This window comes from Penicillium solitum, assembly GCF_028829755.1.
Source record: "Penicillium solitum strain IBT 25940 chromosome Unknown utg000003l_segment0_segment0, whole genome shotgun sequence".
Lineage (NCBI taxonomy): Eukaryota > Fungi > Ascomycota > Eurotiomycetes > Eurotiales > Aspergillaceae > Penicillium > Penicillium solitum.
The window spans coordinates 587,568-608,094 of record NW_027072123.1 but is presented as its reverse complement, the minus strand read 5'-3'; the positions used below and the strand labels follow the sequence as shown (position 1 = coordinate 608,094).

The following is a 20,527-nucleotide window of genomic DNA, read 5'->3' as shown; positions in this document are numbered from 1 at the left end:
CTGACAGCATTCGTCGATGAAAACTAGACTGGTCCCTATGGAGTTTTATACCTCCAGAGTTATTATACTAGTGCAGAATGATTAGATTATTGGTCGGTTTAGACCACGCGGCATATACTCATGCTTCACCTATAGCTTCAGTCTCACATAAGGCAAGATCAGCCAAAGTTTTTGGGAGACGGAAGAGGGACGCGACTACGTTGAAACCCCTTCCAAGGTTGGCTTCGTTTAACTCCGAGGGTGTCGGTCGATATACCCATTTAGGCGTTTAAGGCCGAATAGCTCGGTGGTAACCTCAGTCGATCAGAATATCTACATATTATTGCCTACAATACTCCGTACGGAGCTACAATACGAAGCGGTTGGCTTATTCTGCTTCTGATTCACGGTAAATTCCGGACATCCGGACATCCGGTTTCTTAGTATTTCCTTGAGGTTCCAATTAAATAAGGTGTGGCGCTAAAATATGAGTGTATGAAGTGGACGGTGGGGATGCAACGCGTATGTGGCTCGGTATAACCTTGGAACATCCAAGCGGATCTTTCAGGGGGCTCTAATGAGAAGTGCCAATGCATATGATGACGACCACCGGTTGCACTTAAAAAGATCGAAGTATAAAGTCCCCGACCATCCAACAGCTTTAATCCTTTCATTTTTCTTGGCTTCTGTTCGTCCTTCGTCTTTATCAGGAATTCCGGCATTATCCATGCATTATAAATCAACTGCTGCAGCCATCTGCGGCATAGTGCCCATCGTCTCAGGCGCACTTTACAACACCGTCATCGAAACCAAGTATGGAGGTGTCCAGGGCTACCCTGCTTTCAATGCCTCCAGCACCGGCAACTTGACTCATTGGAAGGATATCACCGTGTGGAAAGGCATCCCGTTCGCTGCCACGACTGGAGGCCAGAACCGGTGGAAGGCCCCCCAAACGGCTAGCGCATGGAATGGGACTCTGGATGCCAAGAACTGGGGAAATGTTTGCCCTTCAGCAACTGATGGCAATAACGACTACACCATTGACGAAGATTGCTTGAACCTCAATATCTGGAGTCCTGCCAATTCCACCGATGCCAAGCTCCCTGTGGTCATGTGGAGTTACCCAGCTCTCTCGACCGCGGCAGACGCCCTCTTTGATGGTGGTGGGATGGCTGACCAGGGCATTGTCTTTGTCAATTACAACTACCGCACTGGTTCCTTTGGATGGCTGGCCTCTCCAGAACTGACTGAGGAGTTTGGAAATGGACACAACTCCTCTGGAAACTGGGGTATGCTGGACCAGTTCGCTGCCCTCAAGTGGATCAAGGCCAACATTGCTCATTTCGGTGGTGACCCAGATCGCATCACTGTTATGGGTCAATCTGCTGGGTCTGCTGCAACTCAGCATATCTTGAATAGCCCCTTGACAAAGGGATTGATTAATGGGGCTATTATTCAGAGCGGTGTTCGAGATCCACATGATCCTTTGTGTACCAGTCTCGCTGAGGCCTACACGACCCTTGATTCCTCCTACTCCACAGCGAGCTCTTACTTGGAGAGTCTGAATGTCTCTAGTATTGCCGAGGCCCGTGAACTGCCTATGGCGAGCCTAGTCACGAACTTCCTGAGTTCGAACTATGACTTCTCGGCCACGCTTGATTACTACGCCATCCCTGACACTTACTACAACACTTTGACCTACAAGTTAGCTCAAGATGTGCCTGTCATCACCGGAAACACAAAGGATGAAAGTGGTGCGAGTTACGGTTTGGATATCACCATATCAGAGTACCTGACAGACCTCAACGAGACCTACAGTGGCGCCTGGGTGCAGCGCTTCCTTCGTCTCTATCCGGCACATGACAACACCACTGCTTCTGGAGCATACAATTCCCAGTTCACAGACCGCTCCAAGGTTGGCACTTGGCTCTGGTCTCAGATGTGGAACAAGGCTTACAACAGCCCGGTATACAACTACTTCTGGGACCACGCTCCTCCTGGACAGGACCAGGGTGCTTACCACGAGTCTGAGATCAACTATGTGCTGAACAACCTTTATGCTACCGACAACTCATGGACTGCAGAGGACTATGCTATCGCCAAGAAGATGAATGGATACTGGGCCAACTTCATCAAGAATGGAAACCCTAACGGTGATGGGTTGGCTTCTTGGCCTGCCGTAAACTCGAGCGAGCTCGTTCAGCATGTTGGAAATGGATGGGGCCAGATCCCTGTGGCATTGAGCAAGAAGGTCGCCCTCTTTAAGTCATGGTTTAGTACCTTGAAGAAGTACTAGATTGATTATAAACTACCCTATGTGGATAAATGTAACGTGGATTATAGTTGAATTAACTGATGTTTATATGCAATTAGGGTTTTCATGAAGAGAAGATGAAATCCTACCACTATTAAGCAAATGGTAGGTATTTCATAGATCCCGCAATAGACGGGATGAAAAGCATGATCATCACCATTCCTCGCGTGCGCTGACACCTCCTCGGCTGAACTACGATATAATATCATTGCATCGTACCATGTCTCTGAAACGCTTTGTGTCTTGACCTCAGCCCGGGAAAGATATCTACCGGCCTTATTATAAGGCTAGGATAATATTGTGGATGTAAACCACATGCATAAGGCAGGGGATATGGGTAGTAGCTTAATACAACTAAGCCGGACAACGTAATTCATGTACGAGCCCAGTCCCACATATATTCAGGATTCTTCCACAACTTCAACGGCATTGACTACCTATTGAAGTTTAGCGCTTCGGTTTTATCAGATCAACCCCTTGAATTTCCCACACACCGAGCGATCCCCGGCTGATCATAGCTTTAATAATAAAGCATAACGGTGGGAACGCGTCAGCAACTCTTCGGATCGCGTCTCAATGCTAGTATTATTCTCCTACCTGGGCACTCTGCCGCTAATCAAGTTTCTAGTTTATATAAACACACACCCTTCGGATTCAATGTGTACTTGTCACTCTAGGGCCATTTACCTACGTCACTGGGAAGATGAAGTTTTCTGAAGACCTCACCCGCGCGGCTGGCATCTTTGCCCTGCTTGCCATGGCAGACGCAGCTCTATACGACCATACCATCAAGATTCCCCAGGGAAAGTTGCAGGGTGCTGCTGCCTTCAATAGCAGCAGTGCACCATCCACCATCTCTAACTGGAAGGACATCTCCGTTTGGAAGGGTATTCCGTTCGCAGGCACCACGGCCGGCGAACACCGCTGGAAACCACCCCAATCTGCCCCATCCTGGAACGGAACCTACAAGGCTACTTCCTTCGGAGCAAGCTGCCCCAGCCAGTCAGCTGGTGACGGTTACAGTGAGGACTGTCTCACCATCAACATCTGGAGTCCCGCCACCTCGGCCAATGCCAAACTACCCGTCATGTTCTGGTCGTATGCTGCTGGCGGCGAATCCTCTCAGTCGACCTATGATGGTGCTGGTATGGCTGGTAAAGATATCGTCTTTGTCAGCTACAACTCCCGCACCGGACCCCTGGGTTGGCTCACTTTGCCTGAGCTGGAAAAAGAAACCGGCGCGACGGGAAACTACGGCCTGTTGGATCAGATTGCTGCTCTCAAATGGGTTCATGAGAACATCGCCGCGTTCGGTGGTGACCCTGAGGCCATCACCGCCGCTGGACAATCCTTCGGCTCAGGAGCCAGCTACCACATCCTTAACAGTCCTCTCTCCAAAGGGCTGATTAAGGGAGTTATCGCGGAAAGTGGTATCAAGGACCCATACGACCCGAACATGGTGGGATACGGCAGTGACTACCGGAATATGTCCTGGGCATTGGATTTCAGCAACACCTTCTATGAATCATTGAATGTTTCCAGCCTGGTTGAATTGAGAGCCTTGGACCTTTCGACTGTGTTGACCGGAACTGGTACCACCGACTTCACCGGTTTTGACCCGGTACTGAACAATCACTCTATTCCCCACAAGTACATTGTTAGCTTGGAGGAGGGAGCGGCGAACAACGTACCGATCCTGGTTGGTAACAACAAGGACGAGGACGGTATCGATCTGACCGCAACCTACAACGTGATAGAGTATGAGGAGGAGATCACCTCGACCTATGGAGACTATGCCGCCGAGCTGCTAGCTCTTCACCCGGCCAACACCACCACCGCCGCTACGAATGCTTACAATGCCATCTTGCGTGCGGGATACTGCACCTCCACCTGGTCCTTCGCCAACCGGTGGAGTAAGACCTCCAACCAGCCCATTTACAACTACTTGTGGAGCTACTATCCCTCTAGCAGTGGCGCCACTCATGGCTCAGAGGTTGTCTACGCTCTGGGTAACCTGTATGCTCAGTCCTCAAGCTACAGCGAGACTGACTATGAGGTTTCCGAGAAGATGTCGTCTTACTGGGCCAATTTCGTCAAGACTCAGAACCCCAATAAGGGAGGGTCGAGCACCAATGGGACATTGCCATATTGGGGGGCTAATGTTCCCTCGCAAAATAGTCAGTTTGATTTGGGCACTTCCTGGAAGAAGATTCCCATCGCTTCCAGTGCCAAGGAGAAGGATGTTCTGTTGAAATATTTCAAGTCGGCTACTCCTAGCCCGTACTAGGTGTATGTATATATTGTAGTAGATGGAGGGCGCATGGCTATTTAGTGCACAGAAACTTATGATTCATGAGTACTCTAGCTATGCCACATAATGTACGCTATGTTCTACTGTGCTTTCATTTAATTCACCAACTACGTACTAGATGTTTATATGTATGACTTCAACAAAGTTAATATTGTTGAATTTATTCAACTCAAAGGTCAACAAAAATCTTGGAAATATTCACATCCGCCGGTCGGAAGGGATACGAAACCTCCCCAGACGCATCTTTCTCTTCGAACGCGCTCGTATGAAACTGCCCAATAATAGTCCCCTTGAACGGAGCCGGCGGGTTCGACCACACCTTTTGCACAGCATAAGAAATACTCTCGATCTGGATACCCCGATACCCTTCAGCCGCCGAACGTCTCATCATATCCTCAGCCAGAATTCTCATAAGGCCATGACCAGAATAAGATTGAAGGGTATTGGTTGCGTTGCGCATCAGCACTTGTCCACGAGCAGTGGGTTTCCACGACGCAGGATCGCGCTGGTCTCGTTCTTCGAGGCTGCGGTAGACTGTTTCGAATAAGGGGAGTGCTTCTATCAGAGGTTTTATCCCAGCCATGTCTAACTCGTCGATGCCATCGTAGGCCATGGCAATTGAGACTAGTGGGAAGTCCATTTGCTCTGCGAGATCGCTTTCGGTGGCATTTACATCTTCTAGATTCCAGTACAGTTTGCCCCCCGTGGCTGCGGATTCGGGTCGTTTGAACTGGTATTCTTTGTCGAAAATACCAAGGGACTTTCCTGAGTCGATTTGGTGTTTGATTAAATAGTGCGCATGTTGGAAAGTCTGGTAGGCTCGCTGGGTTTTGTTCTCGGGATACACAACCGGCCAGAGCGGGGAGTGGAATAGATTTGTATGAATGCAAATTGCCCGGGCCCATTCTTCATGCTCTGGTCCAAGAACGCGGATTTCGTACTGAGGTGGGAGAGATGGGGCCATTTTGGTCAAAGTACGAAAGTTGGAATGCGTCAGATGAGGGGGACAAGAAGACTATTAATACTATTAATACTCGTGCAGATCACGAGGTCGTATTAGTTGCTTACTTAATTGTCAACTGTGGTGTAACCGTTTCCTCTCTGGTGGAGTGATAAATATATAATTCATGTAACTAATGTAAGTATGGGATGATGTTATTTTATGGAGATAGGATAATCAGCATGGCTGCCTAGATGGATTCATTAAGTGGATACTTAATCATTGGAATATGAAACTAGAGAGTCTAGGATCTCGATGACTACTGTTTCATCGAGCGCACGCCTCCCAATGTGGACATCATTAAGAGCTAGAATGAAAATGCTCAGAAGATGCCCTATTTCCTTCAAAATGACTATAATAACACCTTTGCGTGGCCCAAGCATGCGTGCACCCTTTTCTTTGTTTGTTGAGCCCTTTGGAGTATTTGCGGTTCCGGTTCTTTGAGAAATGGCTCATCCCCCTTCTTCGGAGGATAAATTTCATCTTCCTGGAGTGAATAGAAGACTCGAAGGTTCATGCCTCCGACGGAGGAAGCGCCTTCCAAATTATGGAAAGAAGACAGCACCGAGTCAAGCCTTGGGTGGGTCATGGCGGTTTTTTTGCAAAGCCGTGTAATAGTGAAACTAGTTAGGTTCTGTACACAGTGGCTGAGATTCTCGAGAAAATATGGGTTTTCGTCTGTAGTTTTGTTTTTACGACAAAGGCTCGTAGGATGCTGCAAGTACTGGAATCTTACCCGGAAGATGAGGTCCCATATATATAGTATTTCTTTAGGCGCCCTCATGGTGCTCTTGTTCACTTTTGAACAGAGGTCAATATATGAGGAGGGTTGCATCCAGGAGTTGGGTAGAGTAGTATTTATGGAGGATGGCATTGACAGCCTAGTCCTCGCGCCAACACCTTTCCAACTAGCTTGAACACCGATGTTTGACCAATGAGGCAGCCTATTGATTGGACGACACTTCTTCCTGGACTCTAGTAGCATGAGTGATCGAGTATGCCTTAAATGATAATCATCTTATACTCCTTTGCTTCCAATGCGTTCTTTCGAGGAGATCATTGTGTTTTCTATGAAACGGGGATTATAGAGACATTATAGTGATTGAAGAACTACTGGTTATTAGTTACCGGTGTCTATTAGCGAGATATCCAAGGCGGATTGTGTTCATGTATATCATATATAGAGATGTCGTTGATCGTCGGACTCTAAAGGGCGGCTATACGATCACTGAACAGTTGCCGAGTTCGGTCAGGGCTCAAGTGGGTCCAATACTCGGATATTGGGCACCAAATAGGGATAGCTAGAACACATTGAGCACAAAGCGAAGGGAGAAAGTAGTGAACAGCAGAGTGAATAGAATAATAGAATAATAGTAGAGGTTAGGGGAGGGGAGACCACCTATAAAATGCCCTTAGGAAACCCTCTTGCCACCTCTTCTTTTTTTCCCCAGAGATCTCCCAGACCAGCTCCTAGCACCTGAGCCATAAAAAAGCGAAGTGCAATCGGCACACCATGGCAATACGGTGGACAAGGGTACGTCTACGAGGCCTTCTCCCTTCCCCCGTCTTTGTGCGGTCAGAATTGTACTGTCTTCCGGATGACACGATCCATGCATACCACGACTTTCCGTTAGGAAGTCGATGGTCCCTGGATCCCCGCTAGAAGAACAGAAAAAAGAGGTTCACACTGTTGTTTACGATGTGATGGCTTTGTCACCCATCATATCTGAAGAGTTATGGATATTGACTCTGACGGGCTGATCTGATCCCCCCCCCAGTTATCTCATATCCGCGGGTCATTGATGTGAAGATATCGACGCCGTGTCTTCGAATATTTCGAACACGCCTCGTGTCTATTGGTCGGATGTATTGACACCTAACTCTCTTTTGAACCCGACAGAAGACTTCGTCCTGTCGAAACAAGGGTTCACTGATGACGGCAATGGGCCCAGAAATCCAATGAGTAAACAGATGGTCTAGAGAACCTTGCAATCTGCTAGAACACCGATGAACCAGGTAATGCCTATGATGTTTGGTAACCGGAAGATTCGTGTCGTGATAAGGCAGCCCCCGAATGAGAGGTGATTGCAAGCATTTCTCGTGGCCAATGACTGCTGTTAAAAAGATGGTTAACTGCGCTCTGTTTGTGCTGCGATGATGAGAAACTAGCAGCGTGGCCAGCGCCCCTTCATGTAACCTCTCACCGGCCATTCATCGCCCGCTACCAGTGCGGTAATGGGACTGGAAAATGGGAAATTGCGCTCTGTTAGGACCACAGCACTAAAAGCTTTTTGTGAATTATCATTGTCACAAAACCATGAGCTACTTGTGAGTTATCATCATCACGACCTTCATAAGTCTCAACCATCATCGCCCGTCATAGTACGGAAAGAGGTAAATTCCGAGCAGCAAGATGACGAAGATTATTTTCTATGTTCCAACCTACTGCCTCGGAGGTGTTAGTACGGAGCAGCAAGTGGACGGGCCTTTGCCTACATTCTAGCCTACTGTTCTGGAACGCATCTTATTGGTCTGATCACTTTATCTGTTGTTTTTTTTTTCTTTTACTTTTACTTCTGGCATGCCCAGGAGGTTTTTTTGTTGAGGCTATATGCGATTTTCGGATCCGTAATCCTATGGTCTCTTCAGCGTCCGTTGAGAACTATACTCATGGTTCGCGATGTATGCTGAAGGGTCCATACGATCGCAGCTCCGACTTTTTCATCGAGAGTCATCAACAATATTGAAGGCGAAGTCAATCTTGGTAAGCATTGGGTTGGTCTTATGTGGTCACTAGCTAGATTTCAATATCATCACACCTTTTTATCAACTTGTTCAAATTCAAACCATGTCATTGAGTATCAACCTGACTTCCTTTTCTCGAGTAAAACCAACTTGCGTGCTCAGTCATTTCTACAATTCAGTCCAAACATCCATGGATGCTCACGGCAAAACCTCCCCCCCCCCCTCTCCAATACCACTACCTCCCTCCCCCTCCCCTACGCTCCGCCGACAAGCCAACAAGAACCCCAACGATTTCGTCGCCGAATCAGCCGGCTCCAATCCCTCTCATTCCAGAACTCCGTGAAATCCGTGCGGACAGTCCCAAGATACATCGCAAAAGAATCCGCTCTCTTTCCGTTTTTCGGGCGTTGATCTTGAAGCTGTCTAGCCCCATTAGCGGCGCCACTTCGACAGGATGATTTCTGGTCTCTCTACGCAAGGTACTGGGAATTATAAGGCCCAGTCTGATTAGTGTGTCCGGGTATTCCTGGTGGATTGTATCTCACAGGATACAAGTAAACAGAAAAGAATATTTATAACAACTCCAAATATACATTTGCGTAAGCTTCACCCATCTTCTTATTACAGAGGTCAGGGGTCCATAAACAAAAAGACCAACCCGCCTATCGTAACACACACGAAAAACGCAGTCAGGATTCCAGCTCCTGCTTTATCTCCCGTCGTGATAGGTGCCAACGTCGCAGGCCCCGAGGTTTTCCTCGTACCAGCATTCGGGTCACTTGTGCCATTTCCTCCTGTGGCAGTTGACACTGGTTTTGAGGATGAGCCCAGAAATTTCAGCATAACAGCACTCATGATCTGACTCCCACTGATGGCATTCTCCATTGAATTCTGGCCATCGTATCCGCCGTACCAGTGGTTTCCGCAGAGATTTTCGTTGTTGCCGGTGCATGATTTTGCAGCACCTTCAGCGGAAATTTGGAGTTTGGGTAGGATCGTATCCTTAAGCTCGGGGATGATCAATGCAATATCTGCAAGCCAGGACACCGTAAGGCCTTTGAAAAGTGGGCCGTTGGCGTCCAAATAGCATCGGCTCGATGCTTCGCAATTCCAGTCTGTTATCACACCTCCGTGTTTGGGTAGGGCAAATGTAGTAAAGATTGCGTCCACTAGGCTGGTTGTGATATTGAGCCACTTAGAGTCGTTCGTCTGCAAGGTTTGGTATTAGCATGTCAAAACAGGTAAGAAATAAAAGAACGATACTCACGTAGGCGTACATATACGCAGCACCAGATGCATAGGTACCATAGTTGTAGGTCCATCGGGTGTTGTCAGGAAGACTGCAACCATCGGGACCTCCAGTGCCTTGTCGGACACTATCTGCCACTGCCCAGGTTGTATCATTGACCAGATTCACATGGGTCGACCAGTCCCAGACTTTCTCCGCCCATGTAGAATACCCTTTCTCTTGTTTGAACCAAGCGAGACGAGCTGCGAGCATGAAAAAGCCACCGTTCGACACCGCGTTCTTCATGGTATAGCCACTTTGCCAGAGTTCCTTCTGCCAGCGAAGACCACCTCCGCAGACAGTCGTGTCCCACCCTTTGCCGTCTGGATCTTTCTGGTCATTGAAAACACCCTCTGCCAGGGTGAGCCAGGTGTCACCGGTTGGTCGATTCGGGAAATTATATTCCGCTGCCGTGATCGCCGCGAGGCCCCAGAACATTTGATCGTCATTTCCCTATAAAAGAGGTCAGCATGGTGCCATTTCAAATCTCGAAGCGGGGCACTTACTATGCCTGTTGCCCACGAAGGCATGAAGTCTCCGGTCGAACTCCCCTGGTGTTGCATGCCGATGCTGACCTCCTCGTTATAGGTTGTGTCGTTCGTCGCATGCCAATAGTTGAGACAAGCCAGAAACAAAGCGGCTCCTGTCCACCATGATCTTGAGATAAAACCCGGGTTATCCGTTCCATTCTCTTTGTACCATGTCATCATGTTGTATGTCGCGGTACTCCCGGCATCTTTGATGGATTCTACTCATTGGAAAAAAAAAGAACACAATGGCAATTAGCAATTCAACTCTTCGAAATGATAGGGAGAATATATATATTCCCCGCGATCCCACTCCTTACGTTGATCGTTAACATCGAGGTTAATCGCGCAGACATGACTGGCAAACGGTAGAATGCGCAAAGCCAGTATGGCCATATGCCCAGCACCTTTGAACCTCATCGTCCTGATAAACCGCAGGTGCCGAGAGTAGCCAAGGAGATTTATTTCTTGGCCGGTGGAGTTCGTTAAAGAAAAGGAACTTCAGGAACGTGATTAAGCAAATGTTTCAGCCTGGACGAGGCGAAGCATTCGAGATTGTCTTTCATTGGAGTCCCTCAAACAAAGTGGGACCCCCTGAAATGGGGCCAAACCCTCGGGGTGTGTTTCAATCAATTGATTCGTTAGAAAAAAAATACTCCGTAGTTGTGTTGTGTTAATATAAGTACGGATACGATGACTTTGAAAAGACTCCTATCACCGTCCCACACCATGTCTTACCCAATCTCCGTGCTGACCGGCGACGTGCAGAGGTACCCGGATACTCCGGCTCCCCGCGGAACCCTCACACTATTTTTATAATTTCCCCTTTCCTCTGCTCTCATTAAGTCCGAAAATACGAAGTAAGCGCCAAGCGTGCAGCTCTGCAGGGTCAAGATCAGGGTCAAATCAGGGTCGAGGTTCCACCTTTCGGCCCGTGGCGCAGGGCCCAGAGCCAAGACTATGTCTGTGAGGTCAACAGCTTGAGCCTACCTAATGTTGTATAAGACACTCACATTTGCTATCCCAGAATATAGAATATAGTATTAGTTCACTGCAGTCCCCATTGAGTATTGTGCGACCACACTGACCCCCTCTGTCTTTGGAATCATATTCTAAATTAGGGGATCTGGTCAAGGCATAATATATATGCCGCTGCAGACAACCAGACGTTTTGTTATGTATGATCTTTTACTCCATAGTCTAGCGGTTAAATGCTCTTATCCCTTAGGAGTACCTACCCAAGTCCCGCTTAGGTAAGCGGGCAAATCGTTCCGTAAAAAGGCCATTTCTGTCGGTAGATCCTCGGTTAATTAACGTACACAGCTAAAACAAAACGTTGGGTTATGGATCATTGAATAATATGAACAAATCCGTTTAAGCAAGTAACTTATGATAGCCATGTAATCTACAAGAATAGCCCGCGAAGACCAGACACAAAAGAGTCGTTTAGGCATTGGATGCGCAGGAGAAAGGCTTGTGTGCAGACTGCGCATTGATCCTGATGCTCGTTCCTGTAGCCCAAAGGCCCATTCCACACTATTCCGTGTTAGCATCACATTCTCGTCAATCAAATAGGGAAAACAAAGCTTACAATCAAGCAGCACAGCGCAACAAGAAAGACGTTAAGCGCAGTTAAAGCCATCTTCCGTTTGCTCGCAAGGTACTGTCCACGGTTCATCTTCAACCAAAAGAGACCCTCCAGACCAAACGAGAACCAACTGCAGAATGCCGCAGCGATCATGTTGAGTAGATCATTAAACACAGGGATCGCGTTTGCAATCAACCACGCGATAACCCACATGAGGAAAGTGATCAACACCCAAGTACCGTATGAACGGAAGGATCTCTCGCTCATCATATGCGTGCCACGGAACATCCGCACGTAAATGCACTTTGCGCCGACGTGACAGATGACCACGCCAGCAATGACGATCGTACCGATGGAGATGCCGAATGCGATTTTCGAAACCAGTTCGCTTGCACTCAGCAGGGCGGGGCTGAGGACGTCCGGTCCGGCATATCGGTAGATTACCAGGGCGGTAACGAGATACAGTGATGTATCTGTTGCTTGGAAGACAATCAGGGCCTTGGGGTAGTCACGTGGATCTGCGAGCTCGGACTGGAAGCTGAAGAATGACATGTGGCCGGAGTAAGCAAGGACGATGTTGAGAGTAGCGGAGAAGCCGTTCATCAGAGTTGGGTTGGTGATGGCGTATGCTCTGGGGTCGGGGGCTTCAATGCCAACGGCGATCATGGTGATCATCACGGCGGTGAAGATTGATAGCGAGGCTAGTAGCTGTTAGTTTTAGTTTCCAGCAGCAGAAAAGAGCTCTGTCATACAGATAATTCCCAGATACGAAACTTCCTCCAGGCGTCTTGAGAGGGTCAAGATGAAGCAGATGACGGTTCCCACCAGACAGAAAATGATGGTACAAGCACCGTGGTTAGTAAGAGTGTTCATCATGATGGAGAATGTTAAGACATGAGCGCCCATAAGGAAGATGAAGCAGATGACCTGGGCGACATTAACGATCTCACGACCCCAGGGACCGAATAAGATATCTGCGGCATCTGCCATGTTGTGGACCTGGGGGTATCGCAATTTGAATTGGCCGACGACATATCCAGTGTAGGTTGTCAAAGCTCCGATACCAACAATAATGATACAACCACTGCCAAGATTAGCATGAGTCCATAATAAATTTCAGAAGAATTCTCATCAGACATACGGGACCAAACCCAAAACTGCCATCGAGGATGGGAGGGAGAGAACTCCCAATGAGACAGACTGAGCAATCATCACTATTGACTGTTTAGCTGTGGACCATGATTGAATTTAGTTCATTTGGGGTGTATTTACAAATTGCACAGTTCCTGAATACAAATCTGATTAGCTTTCTGCATTGACTTGCTGAGAACCACTGTGTGTGTCGACTTACCACCATTTCATAGTCCTGTAACGCACTCCACCGACCTCTTCTCCGGCGAAGGGATCTTCTGATTTGTCTAGATCCATGACTTTCTCCATATCTTTCTCCATGTCCTTTTCCATATCTTTCTCCATGTCTTTTTCCATGTTGGTATTATCAATGTCTTTCTCCATGTTGGTGTTGTCAAAGGGTTGGTTGTAAGTTAGCGTTGACTCATTGAGCACCGGCGGCGATGTTGGAGAAATCTCTGACAGCCATGGCCGGCCCCACTATTTTCTTGGTCTGGGGAAAGAGAATTACGTACGAGACAGATAGAGCGAAGCAATGATTGTTGAAAGGTGCAAACAAAGGTGAGATTTTGAGCGGGATATTCGGAATATTCGAAATATTCGAAATATTGACCGAGATGATCTTTTTATCCACTGATTCTTCACCCACGTCGGAGGGAGGACAGTCGACAGGCATTATTTGGCCCTGTGCCTGGACAATGGCTATCACATTGAAAGATATAAAAGAAACCCCAGATTCTTACTTCTTCCCCGCATTAGGTGGAGCGTATCTGTAACGAGTAAGACTCTAATCTCTAATCTCCCCTATAAAAAAAAGGGTTCGTTGGCGTCTTCGCAGGGGCATGCAGCACTTCCTGTTCCGTTCCGGTTCCGGGCCCACAGTTTGATAAGCTAGGAAATCTCTTTGCCGTAAAATCTGTTGAAAATAACTGAACATGATTGAGTAGGAAGTACTTCTCATAGTATTTTATTCATGTTATGTGCTATTAAACAGAGTGTTCAACCTTCATATTCTTCCATTTCAGTGAGTGATGCCCAAAGCAAATTCAGCCGGTCTGCCCGGAAGCGGATATCCCCTTCCGTGTTCCGTCCGGCTTAGCGAACATGAAAATCGGGATAATAATATTTTCATGTCAGCAAAAAGAGAAGGGAAAAAAAACACTTCCCTTTTTATTTGACAGGGTCATTGAAGTTCTATAAAATATAAATTAATATTGAAGCTCATCCTTATCACGATCTATCATCGGCCTGATCTATTTTGTCTAAAAGCAGCTCACACCAACTCGTGATAATGCACAACCTGCTTATCTATGACGTAAACCTACAATTTAGTCCCTATGTAGACTATCCATACATAGAAAACCCCCTATACGGTTTATGTTTTTTACCCCCTTCATATACATCTAAAAAGACATTCAGAAAGACCATCTGAAAATTATCTGAGAAGAACAGATAAAAACACGTTGGTATATTCTTATGCATAATATCCCTGATACTATCTAAGACCAAATAAATGGATCGGATTGTTGAAGTCTTATATCGTCAAGGACAAAAGCCGTATGAGAGACGATAGCAGTCTTAAGTGCAAAACAGCTAGCAAAAGACTTCGTTGCGGTGCGCAAATTGCTGAATTGGCAAGCAATGGATGGAAATGCAGGTTCAGAAGCTAGCGCATGAAAAGATTTGGAAGAGTAGCGTGGAAGGGAAAGAGAAGGTGGATGAGAGAGAAGCTAGTAGCACTTATTGACACCTTTGGCACTGGTAAACTCGATCACTTCCGTACGGCGTTGTCTGCTCTATATCCAATTGAATGCTATTCGTACCATTGGCCTTTGGTTTATGGATCTGCGTACTCCCAACAGAGCAGATCGCAGCCATAACCACTGTTGGAATCTACGAACTAGTAGATGAGATCATGAAGGCATTCCAGCTAACCAGTGCACTTATACTACAGCGTGATGTGTCCAAACGCCATATAGGTGCCCGAAAGTCTAAACTCGGTGTTCAAATGGTCGTTTTATTCGACCGAGGGAAATGTGGTCAGCCATCCTAGGCAGGTGATGATTTCCTCATATACGGAGGAACTAGAGATATCCGTTCTTGATAGATCTTGGTAGTATTATTTTTTTAAGCTAGCTGACCAAATGCATGAGACCAAGTGACAAGGAATCGACGAGGGTTACCCCCTGGTTCATTCTGCGCATCAAATCTCCTTCTCACCACCTCCAGCCATTGTTTTGCACGTCTTTGAGATCGTTCGCCATGGTGGGAAAGTCCTTATCCTGCCTTGGGGAGATCAGAACCAGTGTAAACTTCACAAAGTTGTAGTCGTTCCATTCCGTCTCTGGCTGGATGGGGGCAGCCCAGCTGAAACCGGAGATTTTACTGTGTTTCATTAGCTTGAGACTTCAATAGATAGATTACAACATACATATCACCTGTGATCTTATCGAGTATGATCTTTGACGGGGTTGACAAAATCGGCTTATACCCAAAACATAGAACTTCCCTAATCCCAGTCAGCTATAAGTACATGCTTATAATCAAGTCGTTCAGTAACAAACGTATATGCCTTTCTAAACTTATCACGGATGATTTGTCGTCGGCTAAAGGGAAGGCTCCAGAACTCATTAATATCAAGTGGATCGCCTGGGACTTTTCCCCACGCAAGGTACATAATATATCCGCCAGGGACAAGGTCATTTACGTCTTGCTTGGCGATTCGATATCCAAGGAGTTTGGGGGTAGCAGTGCAATTGTTTTCTGTAAGATCCTTCAAAGCATCTAGCTCCACGTGGTTTCGTGGCTTAGAAGCCTGTGCTTCCCGAACTTTCATGCTGTCAAGTCTAGTGCCATATAGAGGAATTTGTTTATAGATACGCATAAAGGCGAGCTTGTCCTCGTCCCCGGCACTAGGCCGACAAAGATATTTTCCGGCAGTGAATGCGGGTCCCATACCACTAGCGAAGTCACTTTGGGTAATATCCCTCGATTCCTCACCCAACTTTTCGATGATGATCCAGTCGCGAGGGGGGTAATAAGCAGAGTCCTGAGGGTCACAGTATGTAGTAATTGTTTCACCAATCATCTTGGGAAGAACCTGGACACACTCGATTTCGGGCATGGTGAACGTAAGAGGTGATGGTAAGAGACGAGAAATCATACGAAGGTTTGATCAATGTGAAGATGAAAATGACGATATACCTAGGTCACGCTACCTACCTTTACCATGCGGGGCTTTCCTTTCTGAGACGCGGCCGCTTTTACGAATAAACATTATAATAGAAGACCGGACTAAAATAACCAACGTAAGTCGGGTTAAGTTGACTTTCTGTTTTTTTATATGCAAATCAATCTCACCGCAATATAGTGGTCTAGGAGAACATTGATGGTATAGGAAAAAAAGGTTGAAGATATAGAGGAACTAGATCACAGCTTTACCAGGAAATTCTAGAAATAAATCCCCAATTGTTACCAATCTGCTGCAAGGTATAGCGATTAGGACTCACACCACCTGTATTTGGTCGAGCCCATTGACTAAAATCTTTGCTGATCATGGCGGAACTTGAGCCCTACAAGGGTGGCTACTATTCATGGAAATATGTTCCTTCAATCGCCGCTGCCATTATTTTCCTGCTCTGCTTCCTTGCCGTAATAATATTTTACTTCCGGAAGCTTTGACAGACTAGAGCGCGCTTCTGCACGGCATTTTGTCTACCACACATTCACCGATGTCAACTCGTGAGCAAGATGTTCCTAATCAATATAAAACCAGGGAAGCCAAAATAAATCGCCGCTGGCTATCGTTGGGATTATCGAGATGGGAGTATATTATCATTCTACAAGAATAGTTAGCCACTTTTGCGGTCTTTTTACGTTTTTTTCGGTGGTCTTTTCTTCGGCCTTTTAAATAGTCCTTTAATATGTCTTTTATCTAGAGATTCCCCTCTTATTGGCGTTAACGTTGGCCTGTAGGTAACTTGGTGTCTCCCAGGAATTAGAGTCGGGTGTCAGAGCGGGTTAGTGAAGAGAGTACATCATTTGATCCTGCGCACATTATTTTCATCAACCAGCAGTGGTAACTCAGCGGTAGAGTGTGAGATTGCAAATATGCATCTATCTTGAAGTCCCGTGTTCGATCCACGGTCACTGCTTTTTTTTGGGATTTCTTTTTATTATTATTTTAACAATTTTAACAATAATGGTAGAACTCAGTTATTTTTTGATAAAGTCTATCTGCATTAAGATCTACGATTCCTCCACGGTCCTACCATATAAACGAAGTGGTAGCTTCATACACCTCTCATGGAGTTTATGTACGGTAACCCCTGTTTTCCTTTCCTGTGTAGAAAACTAACGTTATTTGACTAATATTTTCATTCATTGAGGTGAATACTGTTATGGAAGGAAAACCATGGGTTGCATTGAGCTAGCTGCCAGAGATAGGGAGAGAAAGACCAAACAAGGTAGGAGGACATCTAGAGGCTATCCGCCTGATGCGGAAACGCGGTCTCAACAAATACGTATTTGTAGCAATTCCAGTAAATTACGGTATTACTGATCATGTGACTTCTATATAATACCAGTTGACGTCACGCTATGTGTAGAAAGAAGTCCAAATATAGAAGCATGTGAAGCAATGCTCCAGGTTGGGTGATATTTAAAATGATGTGAAATGAACATAGGTATATATACATGTTGTATCTTTAAAATTGTAAAAGTCCATGTACTTGGGAGAGACTGGAGCTCAGTAAGGGCCACTTAAACCTTGTCCCAACGTAATGTTTATCACGTCACGGACAGGCCCGTGTTCCTTTCCCCATCCACAGTCCAGTTTCCATATCTGGAGGTTAATTTAACCACACACTTGAGAATTTTACCCCTACAGCATTACCTCGCGACATACTCTAGGGACCATGCTCGCCACTCACTGGCTACCAGCCGCCCGGCTGAACATCAACCAAGCGCGAAAGTTCTCCCTACTTTCCACCCATGCTTCATTCCCCGCGACCATGTATCGATACCAGCTGGAGCGCAAGGCCACACTATATGATGTGACCCAAGACGAGACCCGCCACAGGAAGGATGCAGTCAATGTATCTGCTGATGGGTTGGTTCATGCAACAATCTCGAAGTCAAGCCCCTGTCTGTAAATTCCTGTCGAGGTATTGTGCAATAGAGTCTAACTATCTACATATCAGACTCCAATGGGCCAATCTTCATGCCGAATTCTCGTCTTATGCAGCAAATGCTGCGCTTTGATTTCGACCGGTACCAGGAAGAGATCGGCGACGGGAAGGCTCTTATGGACCCCACTGTTATCTGTATTCCCCGAGGTATGTATGATTTTTTTCCATGTTGGATTTTGAGTGAAAATAGAAGCTTATGGGTTTAGGTACTCCCATCCCATCTGCGCTGGTACTATGGAGAGAGGGCATGTCCCGCTTCTCCTTGCAGCCTTCAGGTCCTATGGAAATCGAAAGTGAGTTCTTATACCAGACACCGGGGTGGATTGACCGGGTATTAACGATTCACAGAGCTGAACGACGCGCTCAGCGAGTTCTATGAGAAATCTGCTACCGTTGTCGGCGCACAGGAATGGATTGAGAAACATCCATACCGGGAGAGTTCTCCTGATGACAACGAGAAGGGATGGATGGAGGTTTAAATACCTGGGGGCTTTCTCTGTCAACTGTAAAATACGTACAAAAATGCATGGATGGCATTATGGACTGCAGATTAAGTAGGCACCACTTATCCCCTTGCCATTCGCGGCCACCTGTAAGACGAGGCAAGTCAAAGTATCGCCGGTGGGTGGTTGAGTGCATGCAATTATATCTCTCTTGATTTGAGAACCGGAATTGCGATTATGGCAGGGGACAGTGCCAAGGGAGGAAAGTACGCAAGTCGGCAAACATATTCTACCGCACACAACCGACCTGTCAGTCATACATTCGATTGTCAACAAGCTCCGCAATAATTCTAAGGGCACATCTGATCCAAGTTAGAAGTTTGATCATTTGAAAGATATTTGGCACGATGTAAGAATCGGCATCCAATCACTGCCTAAAACGAATGTCCTTAGCACCAGTGCGTTCCTTGATATCTTCTAAAAGATGATATGTGCGCATGATGTAGCCAACATTGCTATTCGCACCATGTCGCCCTCCATACAACATCCCCACGAGAATGTCATCACCGGTGAACACAAGGGCGCCAGAGTCCCCCGGGATCGTAAACGGTTTACCATTCAACCCAAGTACAAGATCACGATAAATAATAATGTTTTCCTTGCGTCCGTTTTCCTTGAGCGTCAAAAACGCTGCTTCCTGGGGGCCATTGGCGAGACCCCAGATCAACCCCTGCCTGCAACCGTATGCCCAGACTGGTTTGCCCGCAATGGGTAGTCTGGGGTCCAGGGATCCAATCTCTCTGACTTTCTCTCCGTCGGGCAGCTGTACATTGACTATTGCGTTAGCTCGAAACTTTGGAGGGTTGCCATCAAATTCCTACCATCGTCCAAAACAACCGAGATCCCATTGCCCGTCTGGCATACCTGGCAATCCCAATAACTCGACGAACCCCGTCAGAGTTCCCCATGTCTCATCGTCAAGCCTGGGGGCGATTGTCTGATACAACCTATTGAGACCATGCAAACTATCCAGATCCACTTGCACATGACGCTCTTCTTTGTCCCAGTCAGAAGCCGTGGAAATCTCCACGGCCACCATCGGAAGGCGTGCTCGGTCGAGGAGTTTGACAACATCATCTCTGAAAGGCTTCCAATCAATTCTGCACTGCGGATATGCCAAAATCAACACAGTCGCGGGATTATCATCCGCTTCACGACTTCTGCCTCGACGATAGCATCCAATGGATAAAAGATCAGTGTCGCGGATGTCCAAAATATGTGTCCGAATCGTTGGCCATTGGTCGTAGATCTCATCTTGCTCCAAAACAGGAAACATGTACATTGGGTAGTTATCCGTGATTTCCAAAAACTCAACCGCCAAGCTGTCGAGTAATCTTTTTGCGCTGGCATTGTTTTCTGTCTCTTTGTGTAATATAACAGAAGCTTGAATGGCTCTAGCCGCATTGAGCCACGTATCATCCACAACCGTGCGTACTGCAATAATAAGTACTGTCAGTTGAGAATTGACTTGGGAATCGCCTTTCTCTGCTCTTCCCACAACCTCCACGGGGTCAATATGGTCATCTTCTATATCAAATTGTCGGAGGACGTCAAAGATTCAAGTCAGCATTCGACGTTCTAGGACGTCAATGATAAGATAAAGCGGATGGCTGTCCTGAATTTCGTAGGTTTCGGTGGGTAATGAGCATAGGTTTGGCCCCCCAACCCGAAAGTCTTGGTTTATGAAACCGTCATCCGTGAAACCGCCGTGATCATCACTGGAGCCCAATAGCCGTCTATTTCTGCCGTCACTGCTCGCTTTGCCATCTTCATCCCTGAGGCGTCTGAGGGGTTGTGTTTGCTTGCTCGTATGGCGAATATGACTGTTTCTTTGGGCTCCTTTCTCCGGTACAACTACCGGAGACGCATATACCATCTCGAGGTCTGGGCCACTCCAATCAATGAAAAATGGATCGACGGGCATGGTGCGGGTGGATGATGACAGATGTATT

General features: G+C 46.8%; 8 protein-coding genes across 8 annotated transcripts; 3 read left to right on the top strand and 5 right to left on the bottom strand.

Moving 5' to 3' along the window:
- Positions 1-706: 706 nt before the first annotated feature.
- N7455_004139 (carboxylesterase/lipase family protein) lies at positions 707-2,275 on the top strand (the record flags this gene model as incomplete). Its single annotated transcript, XM_040960159.2, has 1 exon — positions 707-2,275. One exon carries the CDS (start codon positions 707-709, stop codon positions 2,273-2,275), a length of 1,569 nt encoding a protein of 522 aa, XP_040809407.2.
- Positions 2,276-2,996: 721 nt separating this feature from the next.
- N7455_004138 (carboxylesterase/lipase family protein) lies at positions 2,997-4,580 on the top strand (the record flags this gene model as incomplete). Its single annotated transcript, XM_040960193.2, has 1 exon — positions 2,997-4,580. The coding sequence occupies one exon, from the start codon at positions 2,997-2,999 to the stop codon at positions 4,578-4,580; it is 1,584 nt and encodes a 527-aa protein (XP_040809355.2).
- Positions 4,581-4,773: 193 nt separating this feature from the next.
- On the bottom strand, positions 4,774-5,568 carry N7455_004137 (uncharacterized protein; the record flags this gene model as incomplete). The annotated part of the gene is made up of 1 exon (XM_040960132.2): positions 4,774-5,568. One exon carries the CDS (start codon positions 5,566-5,568, stop codon positions 4,774-4,776), a length of 795 nt encoding a protein of 264 aa, XP_040809384.2.
- A 3,411-nt stretch (positions 5,569-8,979) lies between these two features.
- On the bottom strand, positions 8,980-10,347 carry N7455_004136 (glycoside hydrolase family 76 protein; the record flags this gene model as incomplete). The annotated part of the gene is made up of 3 exons (XM_040960190.2): positions 8,980-9,558; positions 9,617-10,090; positions 10,144-10,347. The coding sequence occupies 3 exons, from the start codon at positions 10,345-10,347 to the stop codon at positions 8,980-8,982; spliced, it is 1,257 nt and encodes a 418-aa protein (XP_040809405.2).
- Positions 10,348-11,610: 1,263 nt separating this feature from the next.
- Positions 11,611-13,267, bottom strand: N7455_004135 (uncharacterized protein; the record flags this gene model as incomplete). Its single annotated transcript, XM_040960133.2, has 6 exons — positions 11,611-11,700; positions 11,756-12,453; positions 12,505-12,836; positions 12,894-12,966; positions 13,025-13,038; positions 13,104-13,267. 6 exons carry the CDS (start codon positions 13,265-13,267, stop codon positions 11,611-11,613), a joined length of 1,371 nt encoding a protein of 456 aa, XP_040809379.2.
- A 1,832-nt stretch (positions 13,268-15,099) lies between these two features.
- On the bottom strand, positions 15,100-16,007 carry N7455_004134 (uncharacterized protein; the record flags this gene model as incomplete). Its single annotated transcript, XM_040960174.2, has 3 exons — positions 15,100-15,268; positions 15,315-15,392; positions 15,448-16,007. 3 exons carry the CDS (start codon positions 16,005-16,007, stop codon positions 15,100-15,102), a joined length of 807 nt encoding a protein of 268 aa, XP_040809373.2.
- Positions 16,008-17,699: 1,692 nt separating this feature from the next.
- N7455_004133 (uncharacterized protein) lies at positions 17,700-18,676 on the top strand. The gene is made up of 4 exons (XM_040960142.2): positions 17,700-18,028; positions 18,085-18,219; positions 18,279-18,365; positions 18,421-18,676. The coding sequence occupies exons 1-4, from the start codon at positions 17,800-17,802 to the stop codon at positions 18,549-18,551; spliced, it is 582 nt and encodes a 193-aa protein (XP_040809397.1). The 5' UTR covers positions 17,700-17,799; the 3' UTR covers positions 18,552-18,676.
- Positions 18,677-18,942: 266 nt separating this feature from the next.
- Positions 18,943-20,499, bottom strand: N7455_004132 (uncharacterized protein; the record flags this gene model as incomplete). The annotated part of the gene is made up of 3 exons (XM_065604693.1): positions 18,943-19,349; positions 19,440-20,102; positions 20,151-20,499. The coding sequence occupies 3 exons, from the start codon at positions 20,497-20,499 to the stop codon at positions 18,943-18,945; spliced, it is 1,419 nt and encodes a 472-aa protein (XP_065461593.1).
- Between the last annotated feature and the right edge of the window lie 28 nt (positions 20,500-20,527).

Coding starts and splice junctions, on each gene's coding strand:
- N7455_004133 (XM_040960142.2), top strand. CDS start 17,800: ATGCTCGCCACTCACTGGCTACCAGCCGCCCGGCTGAACATCAACCAA. Junction 18,029..18,084: donor AATCTCGAAGTCAAGCCCCT/GTCTGTAAATTC, acceptor TCTACATATCAG/ACTCCAATGGGCCAATCTTC. Junction 18,366..18,420: donor AGGTCCTATGGAAATCGAAA/GTGAGTTCTTAT, acceptor AACGATTCACAG/AGCTGAACGACGCGCTCAGC.